Genomic DNA, 17,311 nt, shown 5'->3' on the forward strand with positions numbered 1-17,311 from the left:
ACAAGTTTGTTGCACCATCTGGTGTTTTAACACATGAATATAAATCGTGATACATAGCTTTAAGAACAAATTACCATGTATACCTATATTTTGGAGTGATTGGAACAGTTTAACGTGGTTTATTTTGTCAAAAGCCTTACGAAAGTCTACGTGTAAACAGTAGAAGCGCCCTCCCTTTTTTGATAGATATTTTGCACCATGGCTTGTAAACAGAATAGGCTATCGACGAAACCCAGCTTGACATTCATCAATTTTATGGTTGTCTTCAGCCCAATTATATAGCCTTTTATTAATGGCACCTGAAAATATTTTGTACATTGTATTAGTTATAGATATCCCCCGGTAGTTCCCCGGTACAGTATTGGGTCCAGATTTGTACACAGGGCATATAATACTTTGCCCCCAAGACTCAGGAAAAATGCCAGTCGACAGAATGCTATTAAATAAGTGTAACAAAAAAGGTCCTATATCAGAACAAGTGTATTTATAAAACTCGGAAGGGATTCCATCTATTCCACAGCTTTTATTATTAACAAGATTAGAAGTAGCAAGTTCTATCTTATTTAAGGTAAACGGATCGTTAAGTGGGCTAGCACTATGATCAATTGAATTGTGAATATTTTCAGTATTGGGATCAACTAACACAGCGTTATCGTCATATAGTAAACTTTTGAAATAATCAAACCACTCATTTGGAGAGATACTACACACAGTCTTTGGTTTCTTTATACCTAAATTCAGTTGTTTCCAAAAAGAGTTGGGAATAGGACTGTTTACAAGGTTTAATCTGTTTCTACGTTAATAGTCGTACTGTTCCATACAGCAACAGGTCTTAAACGCATTGCGTTTATCTTTATATATTCTTAAGTCATACATATTATTTGAACAGCAAATTGAGCGTAAAGCAGAATTTTTGTGTTGTTTTAAGGTGTAACACTCGTCATTCCACCACGGAGGTTGATCATACACGTATTTTGTTCTAAATTTCATACATTCCCTAGCTTCATAATATAGTGCTGTTAACTTGTTTATATATTGGTTAACACCCTCATTCAAAGACTGTAATATTTCATGTGCGTGCAATTGTAGTAAATGCCGGACATTGATAGCGAAACTATCCTTAAACGAACACATTTTTCGCTTTAAATTTCAATTAACATGAGATAGGAAAATGATCAGATTCGTCCTTATTCAAGACTGAAAGATCCGTAACATATTAAAAAAAAACAGAAGAGGCTATCATATTATCAACGGTACTAACTTCGTCGTTTGAAAAGCAAGTATATTCTCCCCGTAAATCACCTGGGAATCTTCCATTGAATAGATGTACATCAAAAATACAGCAAAAATTCACTAATGTTTTACCAAAATTGTTCCCTCGAATAAAATCTTTGTTGTTTCGTGGAATTTCAAAATTACTTCCCTCGTATTCTACGTCACCAAATATAAAGTCAAGATTATCGTTTGGGATCAAATGTAAAAGGTCTTTAGTACGTGAATTAAAACCCCCGGACAAAACCAATAAAATATCCGGATAATCAAGCTTAATGGTTTCAAACAATTGCAAAATACCATTTTTCTCAGTCATTCGATTATAGTATGTGGATCCTTCAGGCGAAATACATGTGAAGTACATAAGAACATCTTTACAATCATGCAATAAATACAAGTTTATATGTTATACAACACAGTCGTTATAATGCGTATATATACGCTCAATAATACTTAACTTATACAGAGCACTACTTATAAAAACGCTGATTCCCCCACTGTTTCGTATAGCATTATCGGTCATTGTTCTAATACAATCAAAGTGAAAATGTGACTCTATGAAATTATCAAATTATCCCTTAGTTTTACTCCAAGTTTCACAAATGCAAATAATGTCAAATGAGCATAAAAATTATTCAATGAAATATTTTCACAGTGTTTGTTTAGCCCAGCAATGTTCCACGTTACAATGTTTATATTCGTGGTTCTATATGAGTAGTCGTTTGGTATGCCACGGCCGAATCCCTAGTCGGTTGACGCATCGGAGAGAAAGTCATCTCCGGGGGTTTCCGTCTCATCGCTAAGTCGTGCATTCTCACCAACTGGTATACCATGTGCTCCTATGTCACGACCCTCGCGCTGACTTTGGACCAATCGTCTGCTCTCGCCGTCATTGTTTATGTGACCATGTGTTGTTTGAACATGTGGTGGCTGATCGCGCGGTCTATATTGAGCGCGTTTACCAATCTGAATAATGCGATCACTACTGTCATCGTATTGGAAAATAGAGTCATTCACAAATAATTTGTCAAATCTGATCGATGAATAGTTGCCTTGTTGACGTTCATAGATCATTTTTTCACCAAGTATTCGTCTATGCCTCTTCACTCGGTCACTATTATCCTGATGTACAAAGTTTGGGGGATTACGCATAACTTTAAATACATAGTTTGCCCTGTTTATAATAGATTGACAGTCTTTAAATCTGGTGAAGCGTGCAATTATTGTACATGAACACGCATCTTGTGATTTTACCCTATGCGCCCAGTCGATGTCAAATTGGTCGGCCTGTGCCCCAAAGTTCAACGTTGTTCTTAAGAAATCACGTCCTTTTTGCTCCGTAGTCTCCCATTTCTCATTAATTTGACCAGATATCCCACCATATCTTAAGTTATTCCACCTTGATTGGTTTTCATTTTGATCGATTTTACTATGTAACTGCGACACCTGATTTTTAAGGTTTATATTGTCCTGTTTAAGATCGTTGTAATCCGTTCTCAGCTGATGCACTATGCCTAAAACATCATCGATTTTACTGTTTATACCATTGATTTCATTCGAGACTCGATCATACTGTGTTATAAGTTCCTATTTCATGGTTTCAAGGAAACCAAATAACTCACTATCCTGACCTTTATCATAATTATGTAGAAATTGCTTACTAGCCTGATTACCGTCGCGTGAGATCGATGCTGTGTTGCATGTATATGATGAGATTCTCCTTTGCCGAGTCTCCACACCAACGGTACCTTGTGGGGGCCGGGGGGACCCAACCTGAGATATGTCTTGTTGGTCCTCAGTACCACCGTTGCTCGACACCTTGCTTGCTTTAACCGTAGCCCGCCGGGATCCGTCCGTCTTAGGTGGGCCAGGGTTGCTCTCAATGTCGCCACATATGACCATCATAGCCAGGAAGCACGTGGCTAGCCGGAGTGACAATTTTGTCTTTGTAAGTCCATTTGGTATAACTAGCACCTTAAACCGTTTTACACTTTTATTGGGCTGCATAAAATATCCAATACGAGTTCGCCACTGCTGCATACAAATCCCCATGTTTATTTAAACATTAAAATTCACTGACATGAAAACAACGTGCGACCATTATAAAGGGACACAACAAATTTGATATATGTTTCAGCGAGAGTTCTTTATCTATGCTTTGTAATAAAAACGTGTTGTTTGTTCATAACATATTTCAATTTAAAATGTAATTGCATTGTCATTATTTGCGTGAGAAGTCTGCTAATGATTATTGTTCTGCACTGTTCATCAGTTTAGTATTCTCCACGGCAGTTATCTGTCACAAAAATAATTATGGATGGGTCTTACAATAGATGGAGGCCGCGCGGTGTTCGCATTGCTACCAAATTAACCTTGAAACTTGATAGTGATCTAAATCTCTATGTTATTTATATTTTACGCGGTACAAAGAACTTTACTTTACTACTTGTCTAGTACCGGTCAATTAATATAAATCACATGTCTTGTTAGGAGTTCTTAAGGCCTATTTGTTTGGATTATGAAGCTTGCTTGTGTACTTAAAATTGGTAAGGTGTTTTAAAAGGCTTTTATTTGAAAATATAAAAAAGTGAATACATAAAATTCAAAAAATGTGCTGAGCCATTCATTTTCAGCACAGTTTTGAATTCTTTCTCCCAGCTCAGGTATTTGCTACTGAGGCCACCTTGTTTGTTTTTTTTGTGGCCGTCAACACTTTGCCTTATAAAACTATTTGAATAACAGCAACATTTTCTTTCCGATTCGTCCGATCACAACTTTTGCTACCATGTCAAACATAAAATATTATACTCAGTAGCCATAGACCATGTTCAGAATAAGTATTCACAGCGTATTTTGCACTGTACCTTTTTTTCAATTTGGGTCACATCGAGCAAACAATACCTTTCTTCTGTTGGTCGTCTGTCGACAACTTACTGCATTCATGCACTAAAAGACAATGCAGCAAGGTTGATTAGGTGTCACAAAGCACGTGCAGGGTTAAACTCTCAAAAACTCGTTTCACCCCCGATTATTTTACTTATTTGTTACTGACTGTGCCATGGACGTAGCATCGATGATTTCGTATAATATATTATATCTATTTGGAATTTGTGTGTGCTGTCGGCTGAATCTGTATGTGTTCTCGTTGAATGTCTGTTACTTCTTGATCCGTTAACGTAAAGACAGGTTAATGGCTGTTAAAAGCTTGCACCTGTAGCTTCAATAGTATTATTGTTTTAAACAGCATCGATACCTAATCAGCTTATAATAGATACTTTACAAAATAAGCATATAATATAGATATAACGAGACGTCTCATATTGCATTAATTGGTTTAAAATTGCCTATCCGATACGGCTGCATTAGAAAGATCATTGGTACAGCTGCAATCCAATAATGAAATATTGGTATTTAATATTTTAGCTGATACATTCGTGATTCTTCATTAGAAGAGAAATACTAATAAATGCATTTATGATTGTTGGTTTAACCGGTATTGTATTGGAAGCATTCCTAATTTAATAATGTATCTTGTTAACTGTTTGTAACTATTCCAATTACTGCAAGTTGATAGCCTTTGTATACAATAGAATTTATTCACGATCTGAAGTTTGTCTTAATACTTGAATAGATTGCATTTTAATTTAAAAAAGACAGTAAGGCATGATCTTTGCATGTTTATGTACTGAACTCAAATACCTATATGAATATGAATATTATAGCGGAAATATCAAATAAGGTTTTAGTGACATTATCTGATATAAATATAATTAGTTTTGTTGTTTTAAGCAATATTAGATACGTAATCTCACCACGTTCGCAAATTGTTCCTAGTTTGGTTAATATACCCGTATATTGCTCTAATTGGTTAATTACATTACATAAGCTTTACATAATCTAAAAAAAACAATATCATTTTTTTTTTTGTATATCTCAAATATTCCATTTTGGGTGTGTAATTGATCACAATAAAGGAACCTAATGACACTTGCATCTGATCTATCTTACGCATAATTAACAATGAGCTTGTTATTCTTAAAAATGACTTGTCCACTTGAATATTCCGTGAACAATGTTTTTTTTCTTTCTAATTGGAATAATTTGTAAATAAACAAATCAATTATTTTTCTTAAAACAAAACAGTTTGCCTTCAAGTATTAATTGTATATGTGTTAACAAGGTTTGTTGAAAAAAAACGAATTTCTGCTGAAAATAATACGCCAACAAAAAACCTCTTCATATGGTAGTTCCCAAAACATTTCTCTATCGCAGTTGCTGATACAGTTTGTCCATTAGGTTGACATAACTGTAGCTTCCTCGTACCGTTATTGTCCTTCATATCTGAAGAACTGTTCCTCTTTGCAATATTTTATACCCTGCAGGGAATTTCTACTTTATATTGACGCAAGTTCTCAAGTTTAATAATAAGTACTGGAACTTGCTTTGGATAAACTAATATGTGATTTCGGTTACCATTGTGACTCTAATAAGAGGAAAATCCGATTATTGATTATAACTCTTTTTCAAGTACTTCATAAGATATATACATACCATCTCGACGATATTGGAGGAGTGTTCCCTTACGTTATTTCCGATAACTTTCTTTCGTTTATTCTGAGTATTTACTTTCTTTCTTGTCGTGTATTTACTTTCTTACTTGCCGAGTACTTACTTTCTTTCTTGTCGTGTATTTACTTTCTTACTTGCCGAGTAATTACTTTATTTTTTGCCGAGTATTTATTTTCGGTCTTGCATAGTTCTTACTTTCGTTCTTGCCGAGTATTTACTTTCTTTCTTGTCGTGTATTTACTTTCTTACTTGGCGAGTACTTACTTTCTTTCCTGTCGGGTATTTACTTTCTTACTTGCCGAGTCTTTACTTTCTTTCTTGTCGTGTATTTACTTTCTTACTTGCCGAATACCTACTTTCGGTCTTGCATAGTTCTTACTTTCGTTCTTGCCGAGTATTCACTTTCTTTCTTGTCGTATATATACTTTCTTACTTGCCGAGTACTTACTTTCCGCTTGTCGTGTATATACTTTCTTACTTGCCGAGTGTTTACTTTCTTTCTTGTCGTGTATATACTTTCTTACTTGCCGAGTATTTACTTTCCTTTTTGCCGTGTATATACTTTCTTGCTTGACGAGTACTTACTTTCTTTTTGTCGTATATATACTTTCTTACTTGCCGAGTACTTACTTTCTTAATTGCCGAGTATTTACTTTCCTTCTTGTCGTGTATGTTCTTTCTTACTGGCGGAGTATTCACTTTCTGTCTTGTCGTGTATATACTTTCTTACTTGCCGAGTGTTTACTTTCTTTCTTGTCGTGTATATACTTTCTTACTTGCCGAGTATTTACTTTCCTTTTTGTCGTGTATATACTATCTTACTTGACGAGTATTTACTTTCTTTTTGTCGTGTATATACTTTCTAACTTGCCAAGTACTTACTTTCGGTCTTGCATAGTACTTACTTTCTTAATTGCCGAGTATTTACTTTCCTTCTTGTCGTGTATGTTCTTTCTTACTTGACGAGTATTTACTTTCTTTTTGTCGTGTATATACTTTCTAACTTGCCAAGTACTTACTTTCGGTCTTGCATAGTACTTACTTTCTTAATTGCCGAGTATTTACTTTCTTTCTTGTCGTGTATATACTTTCTTACTTGCCGAGTATTTACTTTCCTTTTTGCCGTGTATATACTTTCTTACTTGACGAGTATTTACTTTCTTTTTGTCGTGTATATACTTTCTAACTTGCCAAGTACTTACTTTCGGTCTTGCATAGTACTTACTTTCTTAATTGCCGAGTATTTACTTTCCTTCTTGTCGTGTATATACTTTCTTACTTGCCGAGTATTTACTTTCTGTCTTGTCGTGTATATTCTTTCTTACTGGCGTAGTATTCACTTTCTGTCTTGTCTAGTATAGACTTTCTTATTGCCGAGTATTTACTTTCCTTCTTGTCGTGTATGTTCTTTCTTACTTGCCGAGTATTTACTTTCTGTCTTGTCGTGTATATTCTTTTTTTACTTGCCGAGTATTTACTTTCCTTTTTGTCGTGTATATATTTTCTTACTTGCCAAGTATTTACTTTCCTTTTTGTCGTGTATATACTTTCTTACTTGCCGAGTACTTACTTTCGGTCTTGCATAGTACTTACTTTCTTACTTGCCGAGTATTTACTTTCTTTCTTGTCGTGTATGTTCTTTCTTACTTGCCGAGTATTTACGTTCTGTCTTGTCGTGTATATTCTTTCTTACTGGCTGAGTATTCACTTTCTGTCTTGTCTAGTATATACTTTCGTACTTGCCGAGTGTTTACTTTCTTTCTTGTCGTGTATATACTTTCTTACTTGCCGAGTATTTACTTTCTGTCTTATCGTGTATATTCTTTCTTACTGGAGGAGTATTTACTTTCTTTCTTGTCGTGTATATACTTTCTTACTTGCCGAGTGTTTACTTTCTTTCTTGTCGTGTATTTACTTTCTTACTTGGCGAGTACTTACTTTCTTTCTTGTCGAGTATTTACTTTCTTGCTTGCCGAGTATTTACTTTCTTTCTTGTCGTGTATTTACTTTCTTACTTGCCGAGTACTTACTTTCGGTCTTGCATAGTTCTTACTTTCGTTCTTGCCGAGTATTTACTTTCTTTCTTGTCGTATATATACTTTCTTACTTGCCGAGTATTTACTTTCTGTCTTGTCGTGTATATTCTTTCTTACTTGCCGAATCATTACTTTTTTTCTGTTTCGATTTACATGCGCTGTCAGTTTCTAGTATTGATATTGTTCATGACATCTAAATCATCACTATCTACCCAATCGATAATGGTATATACCCATGGCAATACCCATGTCTAATCTTCGCAATTTGTTAAGTTTAATCATAAGCTTTGGCCTCGATCAATGTGTATTTTAACTTGATATTGGTCTCATTTTAGGCTACTGCGCTGGTATTCATACAACATCTGAAGTCATTTATTTAATTTAGTCGATTTCCTAAATATTTCATAGTCATACTTTAAGAAACATAAAGGTGTTTTTAACATAAAGTTGTATACATAACATTCCTGCAAATAAAATATTTTTTATGTCATTAAGTTATTATATCATATGACCAGTCAGTTACCTGTAGCTTACCTGTTTACCTGTATTATTGTATTTTTGACAGAGTTGCCAACGTACTGAGGACGTTTCAACGATTAATACTAATAAAACAAGCAGTTAAAAACCCAATGACATGGTGGTGGCTTCGGATTACAGAAAAAAATAAACAAAATAGTATATCACAACAACAACAACAACAACAACATCAATTTTTAATGCATGCAGGCAGTTTTGCCTATAGCATATCAACAGTTTACTGGCAAACGAGTATATACTATTTCTGAAATAGAAGAGTATGTTTTTTTTTTAATCGCCGGTCGTTCGTACACGTTTTAATCAGCTCAAAAAATATAAATTTTTGCATTAAGGTAATTTAAATATTTTTAAATCAGCAATATAAATATTTATCTAGCCTTAAAATTGGTTAATGAAACCAGATAACATTGAACATCTAATTTAAATCTTAAATTACATTTTAATTGAAAATAAATATATCAAATGGTTGATTTACAATTATGTGGTATCAACTATAAGCCACATTAATTTAATGAATGATATGGCAAATATATATTAAAAAAACTATAGCCTAAGATACCCTGAAAATAAAATGCAATCCATTAATTACATTGAAACAATCCCATATGAACGTATTAAAAACAAATAAAGTTCAGTTTGTGATGTATCTTAGTCGTTTGAATTGATGCAATACGAATGAATGATTGTCAGTTACATTTAAACCCTGAAAGTAAAATGTATATATTAATCAAGTTTGTTTGCCTGAACATCCTCTTTGAGTGTTTAATTGTACTTTTGAACAACTGAAAACGTTTTCTTTCCGGTAGTATCGATCTAGTGTTTATCACAATTATCAAGGACAATAATTTGAATATCAATACGGATAAACGGAGCACTTCAGTAAACATTGCATGAGATGGCATCAATGTGCTTAATGGTAATTTAAAAGGAATTGCCAATAATTAAGCTTTGTTAGCGATACAAAATTAATAGTAACTCAAGCATGGCCAATTGATACCATCGCAAATATTATTTAGCAATAGCGTACACAAACGAATAACTTTTAACAGATATAGTTTAAATTGGATTATCCATTAGATTGAAAGAAAAAAAAATGGTAAGTTTTGTTTTTAAATTGAAAAATAAGTTTTTAATAGATTTTTTGTATACATGTGTAGCCATTCATTTTACTTTAAATCAAGACTTTGCACACAATTTGAATTTGCTTGTCGTGCAAATCATGCAACATTTTATAGCAATAAAAATGTCATAAATACACAAAGAATGTTTGCTAAAGAGGCCGTCCATACCTGCCTTAAGAGAACGATATCATAAGAGACGTCACCATCATGGAATAACGCCACTAACTTGTTTTGATAAATAATTAGTGTAATAACTATCAGAACACTTGACGTTACGTCATTAGTAAATAGCGTTGGTCGCACTATCTAGTAAAGTTTTTGGTCTTAAGCGCTGTAAATTGGCACTCAGGTATTTATGATATAAGTAGAATCTAACATCCGTGGTCATTAAATACGAAGTTCATCAATCTCATTTAATAAAACTGCAAATAAACTCGTCAAAGCTCGATTTTTCCATCATCTTTAGACAACGCCTTTCATATATTCCGTATTAAATGACCACACATCTGAGAGTCCCTGTATTTATAGGTGAGTTTACATTGTGCATGAATTTGGTCCATTTAGGTGCACCACTAGGTAAATGAGGTCCATATTTTTTCGGTAAATTAATTCCTCATTGCCGAACACTCTTACATGCACCAAATGCCGATAAAGATATGTAAATTAATTACGGTGTCAAATCTTCAGACAAGAATTATTAGAATAGATAATTTTAGCATTCGCATTTTTAGGTCTATAATTTCATGCATGTTCACATTATTACCATAATTATTCACAAAGTTATCAACAGGCGGAAGTGGGTAAATTTTAGTTGTGGTATTGTGTTTCACTTTGTGAATATTTCTTCCTGTTATTTAATGTAATTCCTATTAACATTTAGTCACAATTAAATTTATTGCTGTATTCCAAAAACTCAATGTTTAATGTATTATGTTCATTTGAAACTCATCAACGCTATTACTTTGACAAAGAACGTGATGCAAAGGAAAATCAAACTCTGAACGTCTAAGCGTACGTCCGTGTCAGCGGGAATATTGACTTAAGCGTTTAATAAAATGAAAGTGGTATTACTTTTGTATAACGTTCTAAATGAACTGCATCGCTCAAGTTTAGGCCTTCGGATGGTATTAATACAAAAGTAAATAATCTTTAAAAAAGAATGTCAAAAATAATTACTTTTTTAAATGTATAATTATTTCTTTCATACCATTTTCGTTTAAAGCATTGATACTGGCGAATCATTTTCTCGAAGATTTATGACTATAGCAGGTTTCGATAACAACTACGGATTTTGTCCCGACTTATTTTGACTGCATTTATATTCTGTGTAAAACGACCCAATTGATTAAGTATACTAAAAAATGAATAATTAATATTTGCTCTATTTATGTTCTTTAAAGATTCCATGCAACGAAACCAACTTAAAGTATCAGCTAGTTGTAATATTCAAACGTTAATGTTGCACTTCGTTTCGATAAAGTTATTTCGTTATGACGTCATGTGCGTGACGTCGAATTTAGTATTGAACATGTGCAATACATGGTCTCACTTGTAAACACGCATCTCATCAAATATAAATGTTATCATCATGAAGTTATCAGTAGTACTACCTTAAATATCATTTAATTGAAATACAAAATAAAATAACAAAAGCACATTGATGTTAAAGGCCAAAAACCGCGCTATGCGGCTCATATTATACATTCTCAAATTTAATATAAGCATAACATGAAACAAAACCTATTACATATATTATTCAATCTCGAGAAAAACATATAAAAAATATTTACTGAAATAATTATTGTTATATAAGAACATATTATGACACCCATAAGTCTAGCCTACTAATGCCACTTCAAACTTCTTATGTTTCAAATTGGCTTAAAAGTTCTGCATGGTAATGCCACTTCAAACTTCTTATGTTTCAAAAAGGCTAAAACGTTCCGCATGGTAATGCCACTTCAAACCTCTTATGTTTCAAAAAGGCTAAAACGTTCTGCATGGTATCTCAAAAGATATAAATTATTTCTACTAACAATGTAACTATATTTGTCAAGGTGAACTTTGTCGACATTGTTTGATTGTTTCAATACATAGAAGTACGTCTTCAAAAACCACAACAAATTGACTTAGGGTAATAAAAACAAACACATTAATTGAAAGTGCATCTATTCGATCTCAATTATAAGCAGATGGAAAACGTGGTAATTTTTTTTCTAGTTACGACGTTGGCATCGATCTCTAAAAGAACATCCCGGTTTAAATTAAGCGGTTCAATAAAAAACACCAGCATATGTACCAACTTTAATTGTAATGGTTTTGTACGCGTACAAAAAAATCAAACTGAGACCATTGAATGCCTACTTATGCTTAGAAAACATAAATAATTAACAAATTGCGGCGGACAAACAAAACGTACGTACAAAATCAGTTTTGCAATACTCATAAATACATTCACAATATATATTTCATGCAGGAAACACAGCTTTTATCCATACTTTTTAAATAAGCTGTCTTTAATTCATGATGATTTTTTGTGGTATATTCTGATCAGTATATTAGAAAGCATTTAGTTCGTTCTACTCTGTTAATTAATGCTAGATGCTTAAAAGATAGCATCGTGATTTAAAAGTAAAATACCAGACCTAACCAATATGTTTAGAGGATTGTACTCGACGAAAATACAAAACGAATACAGAATACTAACTAATAATGAACTTATTTTGCAAGTTTTATGGCATGGTCAATGTATGAGACATACATCTGTCGCGAATTGATATATAACACTATATTAAGATGTCTGTTGTCATGTGATGTTGTGTGTTGTTTAATGTATGTAATGCTTTGTTTCGGATGAATTTAATAAGCGGGTAAGTAAACATATTGATAATAGGCTCGTCCATATACTCCATTTTGTTACTTACACAAATTAGACAATTTATTTATTCCATCAGGAGTAAAAATAAGTAGGCCAAGTAGAGGTTAGTGTCAAGGGGATTTAAAACGACGTTGGCGCATAAAGTAGACACTACATAGCTTTAGAAATATTTTTTTATACTAATCCGCAACACGAAAACATTCACTTACCAACAATCTTAATAATACCTTGGATAAAGGCAAACCATAAATGTAATAGAACACCCTAGTACGACAATGCACTTCAATATATAGCACTTCAATAAATATTTTATTTCAAAACATCAGCGACTTAAGTAAAGATCTATAACGAATTATCAATACTTGTGTGTATATAGCATTATTGAATAAGTTATTCGATCACTGTCATTGCTTTTGAAATGAATACTGTGGAATTAATTTGAATTTTGTTAACTTTAATTATTTAGGACTTTATTAGATTTGTATCTTCCAAAATGGTAAGTATTGATAAACATACTGAGTTTTTATATAGTATATATATATATGCACTGTGCTGTTTGTGGAGTTTGTGCCGTTGTTCCATGTTTCTTGTTTGTGATTTTTTTTGTTCTATGTCATTGGCGTTTACCCTTTGCCATTAAACGGGGTTTATGTTTAAACTTTTGGATACTGAGCTTGTTTCCGTAGTTTTCAAGTATTGAGCAAATTGTTTTATTCACTGGCGATTTTGGTAGCATACACTTGGATACCATAATATGATATACAAGTTTCATTTATTAAAAGACATACTGGACGGGACATTAGTACGAGAAACGGGCTTTTTTAAATATAATATTTTCAATATATTGGTTTAAGTACATTTCCTTTCTTTAATTAGTAGTCTTAAAGTCCTTGCATACGTTGGCCCTAATGGATTGTACATGCCAGTTTTAACTTGATGTCAGTAGATAATTAGAGGCCGAAGTTTATATTTTCCTTTTTGGCTTTGGTTTATGTTTTTGTCGCTGTTACGAATGAATATAAGCATACATTTCACAGTCATTCAGTCGGTTTTAGTTGATTATATATATATATATGCATAAGCTATTCATATGGTTTCAATATCGTATTGGCTACATGTGGCAGAATTCTAAATACATTTTTTAAAACCTAACATTAGAAACAACAAAACACCTAAATAGATAATGCCATTTCAAGACATTATCGTACGAAATAGTCTGAAACTGGTACTTCAATCGAATTTTGTAATTCCAGCTCTGTCATTGTTAGGGTTTTAAATATATTTCTTAGACTTAAGTATAATATTTCTTAAACTTTAATAAGTGAAAACTTTGCTTCATTTTCTTTTGTAACTAAACGGTATTTGAAATTAATCCTTTATTTGAACATGTTTTTTATTCTTTATTTTTTGTGTGAAAAGAACAGCCATTGTTTCTTAAAGAATATCAACAACCAACATTGGTATGCTCTTAAGTTTAGTTGGTATTTGTTATATCAATTCATTTGCTAATAAAAGTACATACTTCAAATAAAAGTACACCAGGCATGCGCATTGAAGTAAAAAAACAACAAAACATGGAATGTATCAAAAAATGATATGCTATGAAGGATTTCTTTGGTATTCACGTGTATTTTGTGTGTATTATCTGTGTGCGAGCTTTGTGTGTAATATATGAATGCTGTGACTGTTTGTAGGTGTTATGTGTTAAACATGTGTGTAGTGTTTTAGCGTAATGTATGAATGTAATGACAGTTTGTAGGTTGTTTGTGTAATACATTTGAATAGGTTGTGTTCGCTAAGTCTATGTAAAGTTTGTGTGTGTAAAAATCATGCATATGCTATGTGTGTTATCTGTATATGTCATAATCTAGGTTATGTGTGTTTAAAATATGTGAAGATTGTATGTGTATTATGTATGTGATTTTTCAGCCTCTCCTAAAAGACCCGCCGTAGTTTTCAAATGTTTCCAACAGCTCCACTCTAAATTATATTGCGTTAATATACCAACTTCCAGTGTGGTTTCAATTCTCTCAGTTTTGATATAACACGTGATAAATTGCGTCATAAATTCTTCGTCGGAAGGCAATATTTTGTTTGAGTTAGACATTAAACAAATATATTTCTATCATAAGTGACGTCGCAATCACGAAATAAGTTCATTTATATGTTCAGTGTAATAACTATCCAAAATTTGTGCGTTACGTCACACAAGGCGGTGTTATAATAAATATTGATGTTAGATAAGAACACATAATGCCACTTATAAATCTAGCTGCCTAATGCCACTTCAAACTTCTTATTTTTGGCAAAAACGTTCTGTGCAGTATCTCCAAAGACCTTAAGTATTCCTACTTACAACGTATCTGTGTTTGTCCAAATGAATTTTGGCGACATTGGTCGATTATTTCGAAACGTATTAAATACGTCTTCGAAACAACATATAATAATTTGGAGTATTTAAGACAAGCACATTAATAGAAAGTGCACCCAGGTCATGAGATAAGATACTAATCGGTCTTATGAAAAAATAAGTATAGCTCTATTTCATAGAAAGATATATTAAAGCAACATTCTACCTCGAAATTTGTATGTGCTATCCTTCGACAACTTTTTGTTAAACTTTAATCTTATTTTCATTGCATAACGAGTGTGTAATTAGTTATAAACACAATGGTACGAGACAGTGTGTTGTTGTGTTTTGGAGAAAATCAGGGAGCATGAGGGAGTCCACTTCCCAAGAACGGTCCCCCATGCTCCAATACCGGAAGTTGAACCAGAGACAAACCGCCAAATTTAAAGGACTATTTTATGATAAAAGTTTCTGTATACTGTCAAAAAGGGAGTAAAACAAAATAATATATCCAATGCATCGACATGATTAAACACATTTCGATGCTATTATGATGTAAAGAACCATAATTGCTCGAGATAAGCTATATTTATTGTTCTACTACACTTGAACATATCGTAAGTGTAAGTAAAAACCACCCTATTACTGGTGGTGTCTTCGGATTACAAAACACAATCAACAAAAGGGTATATTGTGTTTCTGAAATTAAAGACCAGTTTTGTTATTCAATCGATGGTCGTTCGAACACATTTGAATGAGTTCAAATAATAATGAATTATAGCATTTAGGTATCTTATATCATTTTAAATCAGCAATATAATTGTTTGTGAAACCAGATAGCATTGAACATCCAATTAAAATTTTGAATTACATTTTAATTAAAAATAAATATATTATTGTATGGTCTATTTACAAAACTATGTATGTGGTATAAAATATAAGCCAATAATTTAATTTAAACGAATATGGCAAATATATATTTGAAACCTTATCTACTTAGATATCCTCTAGATAGAGTACACAACAAACAATTAAACATTATAACTGATTGAAAATAAATAAAATACTTGTTTAATAAATTTCAGTTTGATTTATCTCAGGCGTTTGATTTGATTCTGTATGAGTGAATGAATGACATTTAAACACTAACAATGGAATGTTAATATTAATCAAGTTTGTAAGCCTGGACAGTGTTCAATTGTACTTTTAAACGTTTCACTTGTCTGTAGTATCAAACTATTTTTAGATACAATTATCAAGGACAATACTTTGGATATTAATACGAATTAACGGAGCACTTCAGTAAATATTGCATGGGATGACATTAATGTGCTAAATGGTAATTTAAAACGAACTGCCAATAATTAAGCATTGTTAGCGATACAAAATTAATGGTAACTCAAGCATGACTAATTGTTAGCTCCATCAACATGATTTAGCTTCATTTTATATAAACAAATTATTCTGATGATATAAAGTTTAGATTGAGGAAATTCCAATTGGATTGAAAGAAAATATGGTAAGATTTGTTTTTAGATAGTATAAATTAATTTTGAGTTCTTGTAAAAATGTGTAGCCATTTTTTATATTTTCAACTCTGATATACTTTGCACTTATTGACGTCGCCATCATGAAATAACGCCATTATAAGTTTTTAATATGCAACTTGTGTAATAACTATTAACAAATTGTGACGCTACGTCATAAATTAATAGCGTTGAAAATGGTCGCACTTTATAGCAAAGTGTATTTCTTTTTAATTTAGCGCTGTAATTTGGCACATTAGTATTTTTGATATAAATAGAATCTCACATAAGTGGTCTTTTATTATAATACGAAATTTATTAAACCTCTTAACTAGAAATTGCAAATAAACTCGCCAAGGCTTTTTTCCATCATCTTTAGAAAACTCGTTCAATAAATTCTGTATTAAATGACCACTCATGTGAGATCCCCTGTATGGGTGATTTTACATTGTGCATTGTTCATTTGAGGTGCACCACTAGGTAAATGAGGTGCATATATTTCGGTTCTCAATTATTCAACATTGCTAAACACTCAGTCATGCATCGACTTGGGTTAAAGATATATAAATTCATTGCGGTGTCAATTCTCCAGACAAGAATTAATAGAATAGATAATTTTAGCATTCACACTTTTACGTCCATAATTTCATTAATGTTCACATTATTACCATAAGTGTTCGGAATACTATCAACAGGAGTGGGAGGGTAACACTTAGTTGTGCTATTGTGTTTCATTTGCGAATATGTCTTCCTGTTATTTAACATAATTAAATCACAATCAAATGGATTGTTGTATTCCAAAAATTCTATATTCAAAGTGTTATGCTCTTTGAAACTATCCAATGCTATTACTTTGACAAAGATCGTGATGCGAAAGAAAAACAAACTCTTAACGTCTAAGCGTTCGTCCGTGTCAGCTGGAATATCGTTTTTAACTTTTGCATCGTGTCATGGGCTTTCGGATATGAGTATTACAAATAAAATAATCTTTGATAAAGAATGCATTTTTTTTTTAATTTCTT

The 17,311-nt window shown here is 32.4% G+C and overlaps 1 protein-coding gene across 5 annotated transcripts in view; it reads left to right on the top strand.

Moving 5' to 3' along the window:
- LOC128206240 (neo-calmodulin-like) overlaps positions 1-17,311 on the top strand; it is a 54,051-nt gene that overhangs the window by 26,274 nt on the left and 10,466 nt on the right. Inside the window, exon 1 of one of the 5 annotated variants that reach the window (XM_052908573.1) lies at positions 9,350-9,510. The exons of 2 other annotated variants lie outside the window; for them this stretch is intronic. In XM_052908573.1, the coding sequence (XP_052764533.1) occupies positions 9,508-9,510 (3 nt within the window). In that variant the 5' untranslated portion in view covers positions 9,350-9,507. Of the gene's footprint in view, positions 1-9,349; positions 9,511-12,811; positions 12,910-16,206; positions 16,283-17,311 lie in introns of those variants that run through there. 2 more of the 5 variants (XM_052908574.1, XM_052908577.1) reach the window with 2 other exon arrangements.

The sequence above is a fragment of the Mya arenaria genome, chromosome 10 (genome assembly GCF_026914265.1).
Source record: "Mya arenaria isolate MELC-2E11 chromosome 10, ASM2691426v1".
NCBI lineage: Eukaryota > Metazoa > Mollusca > Bivalvia > Myida > Myidae > Mya > Mya arenaria.